This window comes from Oncorhynchus nerka, linkage group LG15 (genome assembly GCF_034236695.1).
Source record: "Oncorhynchus nerka isolate Pitt River linkage group LG15, Oner_Uvic_2.0, whole genome shotgun sequence".
In the NCBI taxonomy this organism is placed as follows: domain Eukaryota; kingdom Metazoa; phylum Chordata; class Actinopteri; order Salmoniformes; family Salmonidae; genus Oncorhynchus; species Oncorhynchus nerka.
This window is the reverse complement of record NC_088410.1, coordinates 104546746-104571396: the sequence shown is the minus strand read 5'-3', so window position 1 is coordinate 104571396 and position 24651 is coordinate 104546746. Positions and strand designations below refer to the sequence as shown.

General features: G+C 42.7%; 1 protein-coding gene across 1 annotated transcript in view; it reads right to left on the bottom strand.

The window, feature by feature from the left end:
- LOC115125409 (sarcolemmal membrane-associated protein) overlaps window positions 1–24651 on the bottom strand; it is a 132074-nt gene extending 107423 nt beyond the window's left edge. The window contains exons 1-3 of the mRNA XM_065000756.1: window positions 23048–24651; window positions 10608–10755; window positions 2660–2732 (exon numbers count right to left, since the gene is read on the bottom strand). Of these exons, the coding sequence (XP_064856828.1) occupies window positions 2660–2732; window positions 10608–10755; window positions 23048–23245 (419 nt within the window). The 5' untranslated portion in view covers window positions 23246–24651. The remainder of the gene's footprint in view (window positions 1–2659; window positions 2733–10607; window positions 10756–23047) is intronic.

The window sequence follows — 24651 nt, the reverse complement described above, 5'->3', positions numbered from 1 at the left end:
GGGATCAACCCTACTCCTCAGCCAGAGTGTCCAGTGTGAGCTCTGAACGCTGGGATCAACCCTACTCCTCAGCCAGAGTGTCCAGTGTGAGGTCAGAACGCTGGGATCAACCCTACTCCTCAGCCAGAGTGTCCAGTGTGAGGTCAGAACGCTGGGATCAACCCTACTCCTCAGCCAGAGTGTCCAGTGTGAGGTCAGAACGCTGGGATCAACCCTACTCCTCAGCCAGAGTGTAGTGTGAGCTCTGAACGCTGGGATCAACCCTACTCCTCAGCCAGAGTGTCCAGTGTGAGGTCAGAACGCTGGGATCAACCCTACTCCTCAGCCAGAGTGTAGTGTGAGCTCTGAACGCTGGGATCAACCCTACTCCTCAGCCAGAGTGTCCAGTGTGAGCTCTGAACGCTGGGATCAACCCTACTCCTCAGCCAGAGTGTCCAGTGTGAGGTCAGAACGCTGGGATCAACCCTACTCCTCAGCCAGAGTGTCCAGTGTGAGGTCAGAACGCTGGGATCAACCCTACTCCTCAGCCAGAGTGTCCAGTGTGAGGTCAGAACGCTGGGATCAACCCTACTCCTCAGCCAGAGTGTAGTGTGAGCTCTGAACGCTGGGATCAACCCTACTCCTCAGCCAGAGTGTCCAGTGTGAGGTCAGAACGCTGGGATCAACCCTACTCCTCAGCCAGAGTGTAGTGTGAGCTCTGAACGCTGGGATCAACCCTACTCCTCAGCCAGAGTGTCCAGTGTGAGGTCAGAACGCTGGGATCAACCCTACTCCTCAGCCAGTGTGTCCAGTGTGAGGTCAGAACGCTGGGATCAACCCTACTCCTCAGCCAGAGTGTCCAGTGTGAGGTCAGAACGCTGGGATCAACCCTACTCCTCAGCCAGAGTGTCCAGTGTGAGGTCAGAACGCTGGGATCAACCCTACTCCTCAGCCAGAGTGTAGTGTGAGCTCTGAACGCTGGGATCAACCCTACTCCTCAGCCAGAGTGTCCAGTGTGAGCTCTGAACGCTGGGATCAACCCTACTCCTCAGCCAGAGCGTCTAGTGTGCTCTCCGAACGCTCCGAGAGCGAAACGCTCCGAGTTTACGAACACCCAGAATGCACTCTGAGCACACACTGGCACTCCAGAATGAACACACCCGTAGTATAAACCAGCCTTTAGTCTTGACATTTTTGGTCGTTTAGCCTCACATGTGAATCCTTAAAGAGATGGGTGGGGCTAAAGCTTAACAGGGTGTGAACGTTGCTGAATGGGTGGGGCTAAAGCTTAACAGGGTGTGAACGTTGCTGAATGGGTGTAGACAAAAAGCTCTCCAGTAGGTGTACCAAAATATTTAAAGGACATTTTCTCAAAAGTGGGTTTACAAGTTTTTCAACTATCAAGGCAGAATGACTTTCCCCATCTTTCCTCGACTGCAGTGTACGATACCATTTTCTAGCTCTGAGTCTCTACTTTTATCCAACGTAAAAAAATACCACTTCAAATGTTGCTCCATAATCGAGCCAGTCATCACAATTGGCAGTTGTTTTTTTATTCATGTAATCCAGCTTGTCAGGTTGAATTGGAAGTTAATTCCTCCATGTAATTCAGTGTCATGTTAATGTAGATGTTTCTCCATGTAATTCAGTGTCATGTTAATGTAGATGTTTCTCCATGTAATTCAGTGTCATGTTAATGTAGATGTTTCTCCATGTAATTCAGTGTCATGTTAATGTAGATGTTTCTCCATGTAATTCAGTTTGTGTCATGTTAATGTAGATGTTTCTCCATGTAATTCAGTGTCATGTTAATGTAGATGTTTCTCCATGTAATTCAGTGTCATGTTAATGTAGATGTTTCTCCATGTAATTCAGTGTCATGTTAATGTAGATGTTTCTCCATGTAATTCAGTGTCATGTTAATGTAGATGTTTCTCCATGTAATTCAGTGTCATGTTAATTTAGATGTTTCTCCATGTAATTCAGTGTCATGTTAATGTAGATGTTTCTCCATGTAATTCAGTGTCATGTTAATGTAGATGTTTCTCCATGTAATTCAGTGTCATGTTAATGTAGATGTTTCTCCATGTAATTCAGTTTGTTTTGTGTCATGTTTGTTAATGTTAATGTAGATGTTTCTCCATGTAATTCAGTGTCATGTTAATGTAGATGTTTCTCCATGTAATTCAGTGTCATGTTAATGTAGATGTTTCTCCATGTAATTCAGTGTCATGTTAATGTAGATGTTTCTCCATGTAATTCAGTGTCATGTTAATTTAGAAGGTTTTTCCCCATTTAACTCTGCTGGGTAAATATATACATGTTTTAATGAATCTGTTTTGTTCCATGTAATTCGGTTAATGTCATGTTCATTTGGCTTTTTTGCGAAACAAAGAAAGAACTTAGCAGACGACCACCACAACATGTACATCCTGAATAATGTCTCTGTCAGAGATGGTGCAAATGAATCGGATGTATTAGGCTACGAAATATGACTTTCTGGATATAAATGTTAATTACATGTTACAGAAAGACCCCATTGAACTATTCAGAACATGGAGAATCATATTTGACTGTGTATAATGTATTTTACATCTGGGCAGAATGGGCAGACACCAGGAATGATCTGTTTTCCTGGTTGTTTGCCTCACTAGTATTCCCAGTGTAACTAAGTACTTACTCTGACCGTCGTCGAGCCTCCACGCCGTCCGGTAGAAACAGCTTGACTGTAGACACGACGCAGCCATGGGTGACTGCAACACACCCACAGAACACACCTGTTATTATACACCCTCATGGCACGACCCATTCCTACAGTAAATTCGGAAAGTATTCAGACCCCTTGACGTGTTCCACATTTTGTTAGGTCACAACCTTATTCTAAAATAGATTATATATTATATTGTTATTTTCAGTCTACACAATACTCCACAATGACAAAGTTAACACATGTTATTAGAAATGTTTGCAGGTATATACATATCTTTCATTTTTTTATACAAGTGTAAATAAAATTTAAAAACAGGGCAAAACCAGCTCACATTAGTCTCTGACAAGGCAAGATGAACAAGGCATCCGCAGGTCACATTCAATAAGAATCAAAAGACACATCATTAACCTAGATGCCCCCCCCAAAAAGAAATGCTCATCCAGCCCTTAAGTCACCGGGGAGTCAAGTACAGACTTACTGTGGTTTTAATAAGAATTCCAACCGAGGATGGACTGTTCAAAGTAAGACCAGAATGGAGCCCAAGCCTCAAAACAGTTTGGGGTTCCACCGTGTATTGAATAAAAAAAAGATATATAATTTCAGAGAGCACAACACATCTCCCACCCAATATGTATAAGATGGGGGAGCTGCAACCTCCCATTTCAGGAGTATTAGCCGTCTAGCTAAAAGACTTGTCCGACTGAATCCTTGACAGGGGAGTATCTACGGGCAGTACTCCAGAAAGGGCTGTAAAGGGGAGACGGATCTATAACGGTGTAATATACAGTTGAAGTCGGGAAGTTTACATACACTTAGGTTGGAGTCATTAAAACTCATTTTTCAGCCAATACACACATTTCTTGTTAACAAACAATAGTTTTGGCAAGTCGGTTAGGACATCTACTTTGTGCATGACACAAGTAATGTTTCCAACAATTGTTTACAGACAGATTATTTCACTTATAATTCACTGTATCACAATTCCAGTGGGTCAGAAGATTACATACACTAAGTTGACTGTGGCTTTAAACAGCTTGGAAAATTCCAGAAAATTATGTCATGGCTTTAGAAGCTTCTGATAGGCTAATTGACATAATTTGAGTAAATTGGAGGTGTACCTGTGGATGTATTTCAAGGCCTACCTTCAAACTCAGTGCCTCTTGCTTGACATCATGGGAAAATCAAAAGAAATCTGACAAGACCTCAGAAAAGAAAAGGTAAACCTCCACAAGTCTGGTTCATCCTTGCAAGTATAAACACCATGGGACCACACAGCTGTCATACCACTCAGGAAGGAGACTCGTTCTGTCTCCTAGAGATGAGTGCAAATCAATCCCAGAACAAAAGCAAAGGACCTTGTGAAGATGCTGGAGGGAACAGGTACAAAAGTATCTATAGCCACAGTAAAACGAGTCCTATATCGACATAACCTGAAAGACCGCTCAGCAAGGAAGAAGCCACTGCTCCAAAACCGCCATAAAAAAGCCAGACTATGATTTGCAACTGCACATGGGGACACAGATGGTACTTTTTGGAGAATTGTCCTCTGGTCTGATGAAACAAAAATAGAACTGTTTGGCCATAATGACCATTGTTATGTTTGGAGGAAAAAGGGGGAGGCTTGCAAGCCGAAGAACACCATCCCAACCGTGAAGCACGGGGGTGGCAGCATCATGTTGTGGGGGTGCTTTGCTGCAGGAGGGACTGGTGCACTTCACAAAATATATGGCATCATGAGGCAGGGAAATTATGTGGATATATCTCAAGACATCAGTCAGAAAGTTAAAGCTTGGTCGCAAATGGGTCTTCCAAATGGACAATGACCCCAAGCATACTTCCAAAGTTGTGGCAAAACGGCGTCAGGACAACAAAGTCAAGGTATTGGATTGGCCATCACAAAGCCCTGACCTCAATCATATAGGAAATGTGTGGGCAGAACTGTAAGCGTGTGTGAGCAAGGAGGCCTACAAACCTGACTCAGTTACACCAGCTCTGTCAGGAGAAATTGGTCAAAATTCACCCAACTTATTGTGGGAAGCTTGTGGAAGGCTACCCGATACATTTGACCCAAGTTAAACAATTTAAAGGCAATGCTACTAAATACTAATTGAGTGTATGTAAACCTCTGACCCACTGGGAACGTGATGAAAGAAATAAAAGCTGAAATAAATCATTCTCTCTACTATTATTCTGACATTTCACATTCTTAAAATAAAGTGGTGATCCTAACGGACCTAAAACAGGGAATTTTTTACTAGGATTAAATGTCAGGAATTGTGAAAAACTGAGTTTAAATGTAGTTGGTTAAGGTGTATGTAAACTTCCAACTTCAACCCATGTTGGGTTTGGCTAATTTATTCATAGTGGAGAAACAACCACACTGATGCAGACTTCGCCCATCAGATACCAAGAAGCTGTGATGAAATAGTGTAGTGTTGGGCAATATACTGTTTAAACCATACATTTACATTTACATTTAAGTCATTTAGCAGACGCTCTTACGACCATACACCGGGGGATTTCAAAATTGACAATACCGTTTAAAATAATAAATACATTTGAGGCAGTGTGCATGCTACAGAACTGCTTATAACTATGAAGTGTAACTATATAAGAAATCTAAAAAGTGTCAAATTATATCCAGCTAAGGGCTCCTGCTATACATTTGGTTTGCTAACTTGCTAGCTAAATGGCTAGATATTAATGTCAAGCTTCTTGGTTACAGCAGAGACATTCAAACCCCTCCTGGATCAAGATCCCTGTTGCCAAAATAGCATCCCTTGTGTGCACATTAGGTAATATCGTATACCCCGGAATGGTCCAGAAACGGTATGGAAATCTGGATAGCACCAAAAAGCTAATATAGTGTAGTGGAGTTGCTAAGAAGATATTGTTGCATCATGAAGAAAGCAGCCATTTCATGTGTTCTCGTTTCAACACAGCTGCAATCAGACACTACTGCAGTCTGTCAACTCTCCAAAACACTCCTCTCCTCAGAGAGCGCACGTGTACACACACACACCCTTGACTCCCTGCCAAGATGCTTACATCATAGCCTAACCGTGCATTTTAAAATGGCCAGCAGCATAACACGCACCAAACAAATCAAAATGTATTTTATATTTGAGATTCTTCAAAGTAGCCATCCTTTGCCTTTGACAGCTTTGCACACTCTTGGCATTCTCTCAACCAGCTTCACCTGGAATGCAATTCCAACAATCTTGAAGGAGTTCCCATATATGCTGAGCACTTGTTAGCTGCTTTTCCTTCACTCTGCAGTCCAACTCATCCCAAACCCTCTCAATTGAGTTGAGGTCAGGGAATTGTGGAGGCAGGTCATCTGATGCAGCACTCCATCACTCTCCTTATTGGTCAAATAGCCCTTACACAGCCTGGAGATGTGTTTTGGGTCATTGTCCTGTTGAAAAACGAATGATATTCCCACTAAGCCCAAACCAGATGGGATGGCGTATCCCTGCAGAATGCAGTGGTAGCCATGCTGGTTAAGTGAATTCTAAATAAATCGCTGACAGTGTCAGCAGAAAAGCACCCCCACACCATCACACCTCCTCCTCCATGCTTCACGGTGGGAACCACACATGCGGAGATGATCCGTTCACCTACCGTACTCTGTCTAACAAAGGCACGGCGGTTGGAACCAAAAATCTCAAATTTGGACTCATCAGACCAAAGAACCGATTTCCACCGGTCTAATGTCCATTGCTCGTGTTTCTTGGCCCAACCAAGTCTCTTCTTCTTACTGATGTCCTTTAGTAGTGGTTTCTTGCAGCAATTTGACCATGAAGGTCTCCTCTGAACAGTCGATGTTGAGATGTGTTTGTTACTTGAACTCTGTGAAGCATTTATTTGGGCTGCAATTTTCTGAGGCTGGTAACTCTAATGAACTTATCCTCTGTGGCAGAGGTAACTCTGGGTCTTCCTTTCCTGTGGCGGTCCTCATGAGAGCCAGTTTCATCATAGCGCTTGATGGTTTTTGTGACTACACTTGAAGAAATTATCATTACTTTAAAGACATGAAGGTCAGTCAATCCGAAAAAGTTCAAGAACTGAACGTTTCTTTAAGTGCAGTCGCAAAGACCAAGCACTATGATGAAACTGGCTCTCATTTCTCTTTGCTTATTTGAGCTGTTCTTGCCATAACATGGACTTGGTCTTTCACCAAACAGGGCTATCTTCTGTATACCACCCCAACATTGTCACAACACAACTGATCGGCTCAAAGGCATTAAGGAGAAAAGAAATTCCACAAATGACCTTTAACAAGGCAAACCTGTTAATTGAAATGCATTCCAGGTGACTACCTCATGAAGCTGGTTGAGAGAATTCCAAGAGTGTGCAAACCTGTCATCAGGGCAAATGGTGACTACTTAGAAGAATATCAAATATAAAATATATACTTTTGTTAGTTACTGCATGATTCCAAATGTGTTATTTCATAGTTTTGAGTCTTCACTAATATTTTACAATGTAGAAAATAGTTTTAAAAAATAAATGAAAAACCCTGGTATAAGTAGGTGTCCAAACTTGACTGGTACTGTATTTTATTTTTATTTTATCTTTATTTAACCAGGCAAGTCAGTTAAAGAACAAATTCTTATTTTCAATGACGGCCTGGGAACAGTGGGTTAACTGCCTGTTCAGGGGGCAGAACGACAGATTTGTACCTTGTCAGCTCGGGGGTTTGAACTTGCAACCTTCCGCTTACTAGTCCAACGCTCTAACCACTAGACTACCCTGCCGCGTACAGTATGTTTTCAAAAAGCATACAGCCTCCAACTCACTGATAGCCTGCCTACTGTTGCCCATGCACTTGAATGGCAAATGGGAGGAGCGCTTCATTTAACAGTAGAAAATAAAAATTAAAGTGTTTGTATCAATTTTTAAATCGCAACCATCAAAACTGTGGGGGCTGTATGTATGTATGTATGTATGTATGTGTGTGTGTGTGTGTGTGTGTGTGTGTGTGTGTGTGTGTGTGAGAGAGAGAGTTAAGGGGGGGGGCTCCCATCCAAACATCTAAACATTCTAGTGGGCTCCCGTCCAGACATCTAAACATTCTAGTGGGCTCCCGTCCAGACATCTAAACATTCTAGTGGGCTCCCGTCCAGACATCTAAACATTCTAGTGGGCTCCCGTCCAGACATCTAAACATTCTAGTGGGCTCCCGTCCAGACATCTAAACATTCTAGTGGGCTCCCGTCCAGACATCTAAACATTCTAGTGGGCTCCCGTCCAGACATCTAAACATTCTAGTGGGCTCCCGTCCAGACATCTAAACATTCTAGTGGGCTCCCGTCCAGACATCTAAACATTCTAGTGGGCTCCCGTCCAGACATCTAAACATTCTAGTGGGCTCCCGTCCAGACATCTAAACATTCTAGTGGGCTCCCCTTCAGACATTTCAGTTTAATGTGCAGAACGTGGAAGCTTCACGTTCCCCAGAGTCAGATGAACAGTTGATACCATTTATATGTCTCCGTGTCCAGTGTGAAGGAAGCTAGGGGTAGTTTCAAGAGCCGATGCTAACTAGCGTTAGCGCAATGACTGGAAGTCTATGGTTATCTGCTAGCATGCTAACCCTGAACGATCCCTTTAAACAGTAAAAACACCTCATAGCTCAATCGGAAATTACCTTTAAAAACAACACAAAGCCGACAAAGAGTGATCAGATCGAATGCTGCTGATGGCAAGTTCTATCACATCTCTATTGGCATCAATCTGCAGGGCAAACTGACCTCAAAACCCACCCAATAATGGCTCCTTTCTCCTGAATTGCACACTCCAGTCGTGCACTACTTTTCACAAATCTAAAATAATTGGATTGGTGGTGGAATAGAAAGGAGAATTTTCACCTTTTCTTATACCAGTCATTTCCTTTCGAATCAGTGAACGAGTGCACACTTTGGGAGGAAGTACAGATAATTGGGATGCAACCCATGTTGTGTAGGCCCCCCTAAGTGTACCACTGAGATGGACGTACTTGCACTATTGAAGGCTTTTAGACTACACACAAACTCCAGCACAGTAGGTGGCAGTATGCACCTTTTCAGTTTGTTTACGAATAAGGCCCTGCCCGTGCTGTCACAGGAGAAGCCATAATTAGGGGGCTCTTTCCAACTCTGTACCCATAACACACAACACACATACAAGTCGGAAGTTTACATACACCTAAGCCAAATAGATTTAAACTCAAGTTTCACAATTCCTGACATTTAATCCTTGTTAAAATTCCCTGTTTTAGGTCCGTTAAGATCACCACTTTATTTTAAGAATGTGAAATGTCAGAATAATAGTGGAGAATGATTTATTTAAGCTTGTATTTCTTTCATCACATTCCCAGTGGGTCAGAAGTTTACATACACTCAATTAGTATTTGGCAGCATTGCCTTTAAATTGTTTAACTTGGGTCAAACGTTTCAGGTAGCTTTCCACAAGCTTCCCACAATAAGTTGGGTGAATTTTGGCCCATTCCTCCAGACAGAGCTGGTGTAACTGAGTCAGGTTTGTAGGTCTCCTTGCTCACACATGCTTTTCAGTTCTGCCTACAAATGTTCTATATGATTGAGGTCAGGGCTTTGTGATGGCCAATCCAATACCTTGGCTTTGCAGTTCTTAAGCCAAGTCAGTTGAGATCAAATTCTTATTTTCAATGATGGTCTAGAAACAGTGGGTTAACTGCCTTGTTCAGGGGCAGAATGACAGATTTTGACCTTGTCAGCTCGGGGATTAGATCTTGCAACCTTTCGGTTACTAGTCCAACGCTCTAACCACTTGGCTACCCTGCCGCCCCCAAGTATGCTTGGGGTCATTGTCCATTCCGGAAGACCCATTTGTGAATAAGCTTCAACTTCCACATACTTTTCCGTCCTCATTATGCCATCTATTTTGTGAAGTGCACCAGTCCCTCCTGCAGCAAAGCACCCCCACAACATGATGCTGCCACCCCCGTGCTTCACAGTTGGGATGGTGTTCTTTGGCTTGCAAGACTCCCCCTTTTTCCTTCAAACATAACGATGGTCATTATGGCCAAACAGTTCTATTTTTGTTTCATCAGACCAGAGGACAATTCTCCAACTAGTACGATATTTGTCCCCATGTGCAGTTGCAAACTGTAGTCTGGCTTTTTTATGGCGGTTTTGGAGCAGTGGCTTCTTCCTTGCTGAGCGGCCTTTCAGGTTATGTCGTATAGGACTCGTTTTACTGTTTTACTATAGATACTTTTGTACCGGTTTCCTCCAGCATCTTCACAATGTCCTTTACTGTAGTTCTGGGATTGATTTGCACTTTTCGCACCAAAGTACATTTATCTCTAGGAGACAGAACATGTCACCTTCCTGTCATGGTCCCATGGCGTTTATACTTGTGTATTATTGTTTGTACAGATGAACGTGGTACCTTCAGGCGTTTGGAAATTTCTCCCAAGGATGAACCAGACTTATGGAGGTCTACAACTTTTTTTCTGAGGTCTTGGCTGATTTTCCCATGATGTCAAGCAAAGAGGCACTGAGTTTGAAGGTAGGCCTTGAAATACATCCACAGGTACACCTCCAATTGACTCAAATTATGTCAATTAGCCTATCAGAAGCTTCTAAAGCCATGACATAATTTTCTGGAATTTTCCAAGCTGTTTAAAGGCACAGCCAACTTAGTGTATGTAAACTTCTGACCCACTGGAATTGTGATACAGTGAATTGTAAGTGAAATAATCTGTCTGTAAACAATTGTTGGAAAAATGACTTGTGTCATGAACAAAGTAGATGTTCTAACCGACTTGCCAAAACTATAGTTTGTTAACAAGAAATTTGTGGAGTGGTTGAAAAATTTGTTTTAGTGACTCCAACCTAAGTGTATTTAAACTTCCGACTTCAACTGTACAGCAGACATCATCGGTGTGTACCTTTACGGGTGTTCTCTGTGACGTCCACACCGAACTGGATGAAGTCACCAGAGAGGACCTCACAGGGAGGACTCTCCTCGGACCCCCGGCTCAGACGCTGGCTGTTGATGAACGTCCCGTTACTACTCTTAGTGTCCTGCAGGTAGAACTGAAAGACAGAGAGGTGGAATACACAGTTACAATACTATAGTTTAGGCATTGCTCACCATAGGTCTGCTGCAGAGGGACAAGCGAGCCATGAGAACACACATTTGGAAATATACTGAACAAAAATATAAACGCAACATGCAAAACACTTCAAAGAATTTACTGAGATACAGTTCATATAAAGAAATCCGTCAACTGAAATAAATTCATTAGGCCTTAATCTATAGATTTCACATGACGAGGCAGAGGCACAGCCATGGGTGGGCATATTCCCAGCCAATCAGAATGAGTTTATCCCAACAAAAGGGCTTTAATACAGACAGAAATACTCCTCAGCACCCACCCCCCCCCCCCCCCCAGACTTTAATTTTTTATTTCACCTTTATTTAACCAGTTAGGCCAGTTGAGAACAAGCTCTCATTTACAACTGCAACCTGGCCAAGATAAAGGAAAGCAGTGCGACAAAAAAAAAAACAGTTACACATGGGATAAACACACGTACAGTCAATAACGCAATAGAACATTTGTATAGTGTGTGCAAATCTAGTAAGAAGGTAAGGCAATAAATAGGCCATAGTGGCGAAGTAATTATAATTTAGCAATTGACACTGGAGTGATAGATGTGCAGATGAGGATGTGCAAGTAGAAATACTGGTGTGCAAAAGAGCAGGAAAAAAAATATATATATATGGGGATGAGGTAGGTAGTTGGTTGGATGGGCTATTTACAGATGGGCTCTGCAGCGATCAGTAAGCTGCTCTGACAGCCATTGCTTGAAGTTAGTGTGGGAGATATAAGTCTCCAACTTCAGTGATTTTTGCAATTCGTTCCAGTCATTGGCAGCAGAGAACTGGAAGGAAAGGCTTTGGGGATGACCAGTGAGATATACCTGCTGGAGCGTGGGCGATCCCGCAGGTGAAGAAGCCGGATGTGGAGGTCATGTAGTGTGGTTACACATGGTTTGCGGTTGTGAGGCCGGTTGGACATACTGCCAAATTCTCTAAAACGACATAGGAGGCAGCTTGTGGTAGAGAAATGTAAATGCAATTTTCCGGCAACAGCTCTGGTGGACATTCCTGCAGTCAACATGCCATTTGCATTGACAAAACCACACATTTTAGAGTGGCCTTTTTCCCCCGCAGCACAAGGGGCACATTTTTTTTTTTACCCCTTTTTCTCCCCAATTTCGTGGTATCCAATTGTTGTAGTAGCTACTACCGTGTCTCATTGCTACAACTCCCGTACGGGCTCGGGAGAGACGAAGGTTGAAAGTCATGCCGTCCTCCGATACACAACCCAACCAAGCCACACTGCTTCTTAACACAGCACGCATCCAACCGGGAAGCCAGCCGCAACAATGTGTCGGAGGAAACACCGCGCACCTGGCGACCTTGGTTAGCGCGCACCGAGCCCGGCCCGCCACAGGAGTCGCTGGTGCGCGATGAGACAAGGATATCCCTACCTGCCAAACCCTCCCTAACCCGGACGACGCTAGGCCAATTGTGCGTCGCCCCACGGACCTCCCGGTCGCTTACGACAGAGCCTGGGCGCGAAACCCAGAGTATCTGGTGGCACAGCTGGCGCTGCAGTACAGTGCCCTTAACCACTGCGCCACCCGGAAGGCCCAAAGGTGCACGTTTAAGGATCATGCTGTGTTATCAGCTTCTTTATAATCCATCCAACTGACAGGAGTGGCATATCTTGGCAAAGGAGAAATGCTTTGGGATGTAAACAAATGTGCACAAAATGAGAAAAGCTTTTTGTGTGTATGGAACATTTTAGAGAGAACTTTTATCTTTGCTCATGATACATGGGACCAATACTTTACATGTTGTGTTTATATTTTTGTTCAGTATAGAATTACGGCTGATGTTCTGTGGTCAGGGAAGATAGGACGTTACGGCTGATGTTCTGTGGTCAGGGAAGATAGGACGTTACGGCTGATGTTCAGTGGTCAGGGAAGATAGGACGTTACGGCTGATGTTCTGTGGTCAGGGAAGATAGGACGTTACGGCTGATGTTCTGTGGTCAGGGAAGATAGGACGTTACGGCTGATGTTCTGTGGTCAGGGAAGATAGGACGTTACGGCTGATGTTCTGTGGTCAGGGAAGATACCCGGGACACCCGCTGCTTTATCAACACGATCTGGTTTGTCCTTCAAGCAGCGAGGGGGAGATGTAGTGTATTAGTACAAGCAGGAAGAACCGGGCATTTCAAGTAAGGGGTGTGTCTGTCTATATTCAACTCCAGACGCTGCCTGCTGCACCTATAACGCTGGTCAAACTAAAACGTTCAGAGAGGCCTGGTTACTAGCAACAGGAAGCACAACATAGACACCTAGCTTATAAAACAGCCATTTAGTTCTCCAGGGATTTGAGGGAGAGGACTGGTTACAGCAGCACCGAAATCAGTTTAGCAAACTTACTAGTTCATGATGTACTGTAGGCCTACTGAAATGGAGTGGGCGGAGGACAGTAACTGGTTTGGTAAACATCCAGAGAAATCCACACATTATCTGGCTGTCCAAGTTTTAATCACATTGAACCCCTGACACATGACCTAGTGGGTTTCTCAGGTAGGCTGGTTTGTGCCAACTGTGCTATACTGTACCCAGTCCAGGACTCACTGATCTGATGGGTTTCTCAGTTGAACAGGAAGTCCGGTGAGATGAACCAATTCCAGCCCTCTACCTTTCCACTCGCAACACTGCCCTGTGTAAGTAACCTAAAAACATGACCTCCTGACAACACGACACCCTATTCATCAAGGAAACGTGCTGATTCTACTACAGAACTGGATCAATGTGCATGTGGGTACATGAGAAAGGCAAATTCGGCATGTCCGGGGTCACCGTTTTTAAGTCCCGAAAAAAAAAAAAAAACTTTTTTGTGAAAATGGTTAAAAATTATTTATAGCACAGTATGTAACGCACGTAGTGTGGGGTGTCGTCTTGAGTTGTCAATCTAGCAGGCAGCTGGGGGGGGGGGGTGCGTCTGTTTTGTGTGTGGGTCTTGCATTAACAGTCTTTATCGAAGCTCATTAGCTTCCGGAGATGTCCTATCAACTGTGGTCCAGGCAATTTGCAGTGCTATTCAAAGACAGATTCACCAAAATATGTGACAATTTTGAGTAAATGTATTTATTGGTTCCTTTTCATTTTGATAATCGATTTAAACGCAATTAATTTGAGGTCAATGGCTGATGACAAAAACCTACATTTACAGTTAAGGTCATCTCATTAGATTTGGGGTGTGGTCAGAAATAATGCACTACTTTTGACCAGAGCCCTATGGCACCCTATTCCCTATATAGTGCACTACTTTTGACCAGAGCCCTATGGCACCCTACTCCCTACATAGTGCACTACTTTAGACCAGAGACCTATGGGGAATAGAGTGCCATTTGGGAGGCACACTATAACCTCTCCAGGATGCCCAAAATATTATGTCCAACATTATGTATTATTTAGTTGGGCAGAGTCCTAGGATAGGATAAAGTAATCCTTCTCACCCCCCCCCCCCCTTAAAAGATTTAGATGCACTATTGTAAAGTGGCTGTTCCACTGGATGTCTTAAGGTGAACGCACCAATTTGTAAGTCGCTCTGGATAAGAGCGTCTGCTAAATGACTTAAATGTAATGTAAATGTAAAGTTTAGCGCACAGGAAGCTGGTGACTGATTAACTCCTCAACGCTATCGGATGAATCCCGGAACATATTCCAGTCTGCACAAGCAAAACAGTCCTTCACATTTTTCTTATTTTGCTGCAATTAAAATATATATTTTTTTTTTGGGGGGGGGGGGTTGTATCATTTGATTTACATGCCTACCACTTTGAAGATGTAAAATATATTTTATTGTGAAACAAGAAATAATACAAAAAAAATGAAAACTTGAGTGTGCTTAACAATTCACCCCACCCCAAAGTCAATACTTTGTAGAGACATCTTTTGCAGCAATTACAGCTGCAAGTCTCTTGGGGAATGTCTCTATAAGCTTGGCACATCTAGCCATTGGGATCTTTGCCCATTCTTCAAGGCAAAACTGTTCCAGCTCCTTCAAGTTGGATGGGTTCCGCTGGTGTACAGCAATCTTTCAGTCATACCACAAATTCTCAATTGGATTGAAGTCTGGGCTTTGACAAGGCCATTCCAAGATATTTAAATGTTTACCCTTAAACCACTCGAGTGTTGCTTAAGCAGTATGCTTAGGGTCATTATTATTATCTGTCCCAGTCTCAAATCTCTGGAAGACTGAAACAGGTTTCCCTCAAGAATGTCCCTGATTTCACAGTCATCCATCAATTCCTTCAATTCTGACCAGTTTCCCAATCCCTGCTGATGAAAAACATCCCCACAGTATGATGCTGCCACCACCATGCTTCACTGTGGGGATGGTGTTCTCGGGGTGATGAGAGATGTGTTTGCGCCAGACATAGCGTTTTCCATGATGGCCAAAAAGCTCAATTTTAGTCTCGTCTGACCAGAGTACCTTCTTCCATATGTTTGGGGAGTCTCCCACATACCTTTTGGCGAACACCAAACGTGTTTGCTTATTTTTTTCTTTAAGCAATGACTTTTTTCTAGCCACTCTTCTGTAAAGCCCAGCTCTGTGGAGTGTACGGCTTAAAGTGGTCCTATGGACAGATACTCCAATCTCCGCTATGGAGCTTTGCAGCTCCTTCTTTGGTCTCTTTGTTGCTTCTCTGATTAATGCCCTCCTTTCCTGGTCCGTGAGTTCTGGTGGGTGGCCCTCTCTTGGCAGGTTTGTTGTGGTGCCATATTCTTTCCATTTTTTTATAATGATTTAATGGTGCTGTGTGGGATGTTCAAAGTTTCAGATATTTTTCATAACCCAACCCTGATCTGTACTTCTCCACAACTTTGTCCCTGACCTGTTTGGAGAGCTCCTTGGTCTTCATGCTGCCGCTTGCTTGGTGGTACCTCTTGCTTGGTGGTGTTGCAGACTCTGTGGCCTTTCAGAACAGGTGTATATATACTGAGATCATGTAATAGATCATGGGACACTTTAGTTAAATAAAGTCCACCTGTGTGCAATCTAATTATGTGACTTCTGAAGGTAATTGGTTGCACCAGATCTTATTTAGTGGATGAATACATATGAACTCACCACTTTCATTTTTTATGATTACAGTTCATTTTTTTCATTTCATTTCACCAATTAGGACTATTTTTTGTATGACCAATAAATGAAATCCAAATAAAAATCCATTTTAATTACAGGTTGTAGGAAAAATGCCAAGGGGGATAAATACTTTTGCAAGGCACTGTATCTGTTAACCCTGAACTATTTAGCATCTGCTTCATCAGACCACTTCCGTATTGAGTGCTTGACTGGTACTTCCTCTGTGAGTTTTTCCTTTTAAGTAGGTATCAAGGAGACAGAGTTATGGTCAGATTTGCCAAATGTTGGGCGAGGGAGAGCTTTGTATGCGTTTGTGTGTGTGGAGTGAAGGTGATTTAGAGTTGTGACCTGTGCAACATGCTGGTAGAACTGAGGTAAAACAGAAACTATGAGTGAACATTCTCTTGTTTGCTTATGGATCTATACAGCACGTTGAGTGTGGTCTTAGTACCAGCATTGGTTTGTGGTGGTAAATAGACAGCTATGAAAAATATAGATAAACACATGGTAAATATATTGAACAAATATATAAAAACGTAACATGTAAAAATGTCAATTATTTTACTAAGTTACAGTTCATATAAGGAAATCAGTCAATTGAAATAAATTAATTAGGCTCTAATCGATGGATTTCACATGACTGAGCAGGGAGGCAACCATGGATGGGCTATCAGAGTTAGCTTCTTGATATGTAGCAGTTCCCAGGTGGATGGATTATCCTGGCAAAGAAGAATTGCTCACTAGTAAGGATGTGAACAAATTTGCACACAAAATTTCAGAGAAATAAGCTTTTTGTGCATATGGAACATTTCTGGGATCTTTTATTTCAGCTCATTAAAAATGGGACCAACATTTCACGTTGCGTTTATATTTTTGTTCAGTATAGTATGGTCTACAGTTTATCATGAGGTATTCTATCTCAGGCGAACAGAACATCGAGACCTTAATATTAGAGATTGTGCACCAGCTGTTGTGGGCAACCCCTACACACACACTCAGAATGGGCAACCCCTACACACACACTCAGTACAGTTTCCCCATGTATATAGCCAAGTTATTAACTTGTACCCCTGCACATTGACTCAGTACTGGTACCCTGTGTATAGCCATGTTATTATTGACTCAGTACTAGTACCCTGTGTATAGCCATGTTATTATTGACTCAGTACTGGTACCCTGTGTATAGCCATGTTATTATTGACTCTGTACTGGTACCCTGTGTATAGCCATGTTATTATTGACTCAGTACTGGTACCCTGTGTATAGCCATGTTATTATTGACTCAGTACTGGTACCCTGTGCATAGCCATGTTATTATTGACTCAGTTATTATTAAATCAGTACTGGTACCCTGTATATAGCCATGTTATTATTGACTCAGTACTGGTACCCTGTATATAGCCATGTTATTATTGACTCAGTACTGGTACCCTGTGTATAGCCATGTTATTATTGACTCAGTACTGGTACCCTGTGTATAGCCATGTTATTATTGACTCAGTACTGGTACCCTGTGCATAGCCATGTTATTATTGACTCAGTTATTATTAAATCAGTACTGGTACCCTGTATATAGCCATGTTACTATTGACTCAGTACTGGTACCCTGTATATAGCCATGTTATTATTGACTCAGTACTGGTACCCTGTATATAGCCATGTTATTATTGACTCAGTACTGGTACCCTGTGTATAGCCATGTTATTATTGACTCAGTACTGGTACCCTGTGTATAGCCATGTTATTATTGACTCAGTACTGGTACCCTGTGTATAGCCATGTTATTATTGACTCAGTACTGGTACCCTGTGTATAGCCATGCTATTATTGACTCAGTACTGGTACCCTGTGCAAAGCCATGTTATTATTGACTCAGTTATTATTAAATCAGTACTGGTACCCTGTATATAGCCATGTTATTATTGACTCAGTACTGGTACCCTGTGTATAGCCATGTTATTATTGACTCAGTACTGGTACCCTGTATATAGCCATGTTATTATTGACTCAGTACTGGTACCCTGTGTATAGCCATGTTATTATTGACTCAGTACTGGTACCCTGTATATAGCCATGTTATTATTGACTCAGTACTGGTACCCTGTATATAGCCATGTTATTATTGACTCAGTACTGGTACCCTGTATATAGCCATGTTATTATTGACTCAGTACTGGTACCCTGTATATAGCCATGTTATTATTGAGTCAATACTGGTACCCTGTGTATAGCCATGTTATTATTGACTCAGTACTGGTACCCTGTGCATAGCCATGTTATTATTGACTCAGTACTGGTACCCTGTATATAGCCATGTTATTATTGACTCAGTACTGGTACCCTGTGTATAGCCATGTTATTATTGACTCAGTACTGGTACCCTGTGCATAGCCATGTTATTATTGACTCAGTACTGGTACCCTGTATATAGCCATGTTATTATTGACTCAGTACTGGTACCCTGTATATAGCCATGTTATTATTGACTCAGTACTGGTACCCTGTATATAGCCATGTTATTATTGAGTCAATACTGGTACCCTGTATATAGCCATGTTATTATTGACTCAGTACTGGTACCCTGTATATAGCCATGTTATTATTGAGTCAGTACTGGTACCCTGTATATAGCCATGTTATTATTGACTCAGTACTGGTACCCTGTGTATAGCCATGTTATTATTGACTCAGTACTGGTACCCTGTATATAGCCATGTTATTATTGACTCAGTACTAGTACCCTGTGTATAGCCATGTTATTATTGACTCAGTACTGGTACCCTGTGTATAGCCATGTTATTATTGAGTCAATACTGGTACCCTGTATATAGCCATGTTATTATTGACTCAGTACTGGTACCCTGTATATAGCCATGTTATTATTGACTCAGTACTGGTACCCTGTGTATAGCCATGTTATTATTGAGTCAATACTGGTACCCTGTGTATAGCCATGTTATTATTGAGTCAATACTGGTACCATGTTATTATTGTGTATTTATTATCACATGTTTACTTTCTATTATTTTTCTCTGCATTGTTGGGACCTGTCGGTAAGCATTTCACTGTTAGTCAGACTATTGTTTACGAAGCATTTGACAAATAGAATTTGATTTGAGACAGACAAGTAGACACAAATAGCACTGTCCTATAACCCTATACAAAACAGAACTTCGACCAATGGCTTCATATTCCACCTCAGTACAGTTGCCATAGCTGTCCTTGTGTGTCAACCCTGCAGCTATAATCCACTATTTCACAAAAGGTGGCAGACTGACCGATTCCATGGAGTTACCTGGTTTGCAGCTGATTACAAGCCTGTTCAACATGCCTGTCTGGCAGTGACTGTTCAGGCAGGAGAGAGAGAAAGGGAGAGAGAGAGAGCAGTCTGCAGCACCCGGCCTCACCCTACTAGAATCTGAAGTCAAATGTCTACTGTTTGCTGATGATCTGGTGCTTCTGTCACCAACCAAGCAGGGCCTACAGCAGCACCTAGATTTTCTGCACAGATTCTGCCAGACCTGGGCCCTGACAGTAAATCTCAGTATGACAAAAATAATGGTATTCCAAAAAAGGTTCAGATGCCAGGTCCACAAATACAAATACCATCTAGACACCGTTGCCCTAGAGCACACAAAAACTATATATACCTTGGCCTAAACATCAGCACCACAGGTAACTTCCACAGAGCTGTGAACCAACTGAGAAACAAGACAAGAAGGGCCTTCTATGCCATCAAAAGGAACATACAATTTGACATACCAATTAGGATCTGGCTAAAAATACTTGAATCAGTTATAAAATCCATTGCCCATTATGGTTGAGGTCTGGGGTCTGCTCACCAACCAAGAATTCATAAAATGGAACAAACACCAAATTTAGAATTCTGCAAAAATATCCCGTGTACGTAAAACACCAAATAATGCATGCTGAGCAGAACTAATTATCAAAATCCAGAAAAGAGCGGTTAAATTCGACAACCACCTAAAAGGAAGCGATGCCCAAACATTCCATAACAAAGCCATCCCCTACAGAGAGATGAACCTGGAGAAGAGTCTCCTAAGCAAGCAGGTCCTACAGAGCCCCAGGACAACAACACAATTAGACCCAACCAAATCACGAGAAAACAAAAAGATAATTATTTCCAATGTGTCAAGTAATTAACAAAAAAACAGGAGCAAACTAGAATGCTATTTGGCCCTAAACAGAGAGAACACAGTGGCAGAATACCTGACCACTGTGACTGGCCCAAACTTAAGGAAATCTTTGACTATGTACAGACTCAGTGACCACAGCCTTGCTATTGAGAAAGACTGTCAGGCAGACCTGACGGGGAAGAAGGGGGAGGGGAGTAATTGAAGGAGACCACCATTTATTCAACCTTTATTTAACTAGACAAGTCAGTTAATTAAAAACAAATTCTCCACATCCTGTGGCGTACTGCATTAGCATCGAATAGCCCCCATGATATGCAACTTCTCAGGGAAGTCAGGAACCAAAAATATACACAGGCAGTTAGGAAAGCTAAGGATAACTTTTTCAAATAGAAATGTTCATCCTGTAGCACAAACTCCCAAAAGTTCTGGGACACTAAAGTTCATGGAGAATAAGAGCACCTGCTCCCAGCTGCCCACTGCACTGAGGCTAGGAAACACTGTCACCACCGATATAGCCACGATAATTGAGAATGTCAATAAGCATTTTTCTACTGCTGGCCATGCTTTCCAACTGGCTACCCCTACCCCGGTCAACAGCTCTGCACCCCCCACAGCAACTTGGCCAAGCCTCCCCCATTTCTCCTTCACCCAAATCCAGATAGCTGATGATCTGAGAGTTGCTAAATCTTGACCCTTACAAATCATCTGGGCTAGACAATCTGGACCCTTTCTTTCTAAAATGATCTGCAGAAACTGTTGCAACCCCTATTACTAGCCTGTTCAACCTCTTTCGTATCATTTGAGAACCCCAAAGAATGGAAAGCTGCCACAGCATCAGAATCCCCCTCTTCAAAGGGGGAGACACTCTAGACCCAAACTGTTACATACCAATATCTATCCTTCCCTGCCTTTCTAAGGTCTTCAAAAGTCAAGTTAACAAACAGATCACCAACCATTTCGAATCCCACCGTACCTTCTCAACTATGAAATTTGGTATCCGAGCTGATCATGGGTGCATCTCAGACATGCTCAAGGTCCTAAACAATATCATAACCGCCATTGATAAAAGACAGTACTGTGCAGCCGTCTTCATCGACCTGGCCATGGCTTTCGACTGTCAATCACCACATCCTCATCGGCAGACTCAACAGCCTTGGTTTCTCAAATGACTGGTTCTGCCTGGTTCACCAACTACTTCTCTGATAGAGTTCAGTGTGTCAAATCGGAGGGCCTGTTGTCTGGACCTCTGGCAGTCTCTATGGGGGTGCCACAGGGTTCAATTCTCGGGCCGACACTTTTCTCTGTTTTCATCAATGATGTCGCTCTTGCTGCTGGTGATTCTCTGATCCACCTCTATGCAGACGACACCATTCTGTATACTTCTGGCCCTTCTTTGGACACTGTGTTAACTAACCTCCAGACAAACTTCAATGCCACACTACTCCTTCTGTGGCCTCCAAATGCAAGTAAAACTAAATGCATGCTCTTCAACCGATCGCTGCCCACAGCTACCCGCCAGTCCCACTCTGGACTGTTCTGACTTAAAATATGTGGACAACTACAAATACCTAGGTGTCTTGTTAGACTGTAAACTCTCCATCCAGACTCACATTAAGCATCTCCAATCCAAAATTAAATCTAGAATCGGCTTCCTATTTCGCAACAAAGCATTCTTCACTCGTGCTGCCAAACATACCCTCGTAAAACTGACTATCCTACCGATGTCATTTACAAAATAGCCTCCAACACTATACTCAGCAAATTGGATGGAGTCCATCACAGTGCCATCCGTTTTGTCAGCCAAAGCCCCATATATTACCCGGCTATGGAACCCTGACCTGTTCACCGGACGTGCTACCTGTCCCAGACCTGCTGTTTTGAACTCTCTAGAGACAGCAGGAGCGGTAGAGATACTCTCAATGATCGGCTATGAAAAGCCAACTGACATTTACTGTGATTATTATTATTTGACCATGCTGGTCATTTATGAACATTTGAACATCTTGGCCATGTACTGTTATAATCTCCACCCGGCACAGCCAGAAGAGGACTGGCCACCCCACATAGCCTGGTTCCTCTCTAGGTTTCTTCCTAGGTTTTGGCCTTTCTAGGGAGTTTTTCCTAGCCACAGTGCTTCTACACCTGCATTGCTTGCTGTTTGGGGTTTTAGGCTGGGTTTCTGTACAGCACTTTGAGATATCAGCTGATGTAAGAAGGGCTATATAAATACATTTGATTTGATTTCACTACCCACCACTGCAACCTGGATGCTCTCGTTGGCTGGCCCTCACTTCATACTCATAGGAAAACCCACTGGCTCCAGGTCATCTATAAGTCTTTGCTAGGTAAAGCCCTGCCTTATCTCAGCTCACTGGTCACTGTAGCATGTGCTCCAGCAGGTATATTTCACTGGTCATCCCCAAAGCCAATTCCTCCTTTGGCCGCCTTTCCTTCCAGTTCTCTGCTGCCAATGACTAGAACGAATTGCAAAGATCACTGAAGCTGGAGACTTATATCTCCCTCACTAACTTTAAATACCAGCTGTCAGAGCAGCTCACAGATCATTACACCTGTCCATAGCCCATCCAACTACCTCATCCCCATATTGCTATTTTTTTGCACCCCAGTATCTCTACTTGCACATTCATCTTCTGCACATCTATCACTCCTGTGTTTAATTGCTATATTGTAATTACTTTGCCACTACGGCCTATTTATTGCCTTACCTCCCTAATGTTACCTCATTTGCACACACCTTATATAGATTTTCTACATTGTGTTATTGACCATATGTTTTTTTGTCCCATGTGTAACTCTGTGTTTTTGTTTGTGTTGCACTGCTTTGCTTTATCTTGGCAAGGTCGCAGTTGTAAATGAGAACTTGTTCTCAACTGGCCTACCTGGTTAAATAAAAGGTTAACTAAAAAAAATGTACAATGACCATGCAAAGTAAAAGCTAGTAGTTAGCCAAATGGTTGAGAGTCAGACTCACCTTGGCCGTCTTGTGATCAAACCAGACCAGGGCATGGTTCCGTGACAGAACCTTGCAGTCGAACGTGGCGTTGTTCTGAGCCGGTCGGCATCGTGCCACAGAGCGCCCGATCTTGACTGGCTCGTCCAGGTAGACATGACGTTCCTGAAAAGGGTGTGAATTCGGGCGGCAGGAGAAGAAGGCCAGCGCTGAAGGCATTGATGATGGCTTGGGAGTGTTACTCCAATTAGCGACGAAAGACAAGGTTTCTTGATCCAGAATGACTAACTTCAGTCGTAAATCCTCGGCTGTTGTGTTAATAAACCATGTAACCTGGCTATTCGCTGTCTGTCTGGCTCTTCTATTTTAAGTTAGGCACTGCTAGCTAGCCATTCATATGGACGTGTTTTCTTCTTTTGATTCAAAGAGACACGTAAAACCTCCTGTATTCATGTAAAAAAAAATACAAAATAAATATGTATTTATGGTATCTTTCTACAGAGCTACATTACGTCCAGTGAATGACTAAATACGATTACGTACAGGCCACAATACAGTACAGACAAAACCATTTGACGATAGCAACAGTAGCAATCTAGAAAATATTTTCCCACGTCCATCAAAATGTATAGCGAGAGAAGCGTTATTATGCCGCGCAAGTTAGCGGCAGGCAGCTAATCTTTAGCCCATCGGATAAATCCAGATATAGCTATATTACACAATCTGACCATTGCACGGTTTCCTATCCCTGTGCCTGCTGATGATACGGCTGGCCATTGAAACGCACCCGCTGACAATTTGACCGTGGTTTAATATGTCATCAATAAGTGTTTTTTTCCCCCCATAGAGGCTGAATTAACATGAAGTTGTTTATCATACTCACTATGGACGGGTGCTAAAGAGTGAGTATCTGAGGTTGTTTGCTAGCTAAATGTTTAACTAGCTAATGCAACTTCTAGCCACTCCCGATTTAGGAAGGCTAGCAGGCTAATATTTACTTTCAGGGTCCCAGCAACAAATCCTTCTAATCGTGAAGCATAATGTTCCAAACAGGTTCAAAGACACACGCCTTAAAACGACTATTGTAGAGCTGGACAGGCCTTGAGCAATAACACTGTTATAAAGAGTAATTAGCTATATGGCTAGTTAAGCTAATGCGCTGAGAACTTGACATTTAGCTGGAATAGGAGTCGGGCCTCTTCGGGTGAAAAGTCGTGATCAACTAGCTCTGGAACGGGTGTAATGGTGTTACCTCAGGTAAACTTGTGTTATTTTTGACAAGTAACTCAAAAAAACAAGTAGACAATAAACTGGTCTCATTGCAAAAGTTCACGTTAGCCGAGTCGGAAAGAGTTAGATAGGAAAGACTAGGTAGTTCGGTGACTGACAGAGCAGACTCGGGAAACGGAGACAGGTTTGACTGCAGCATCACCTGTCCAGTAATCTTCTGAACAGTCCCAAGAAAGAAAATTAAAACTGTGTTGCGTCGATGTTAGAAATGTCACTCGAAACACTGTCGACCACAAAAAAAAAAGTTTTTAAATTAAAGCTTTCTTCAGTTGAACTGAACATTTCTAACAACTTGCCGTCGTCCGTTAGATTCCGCCGCCATACTCATAACAATA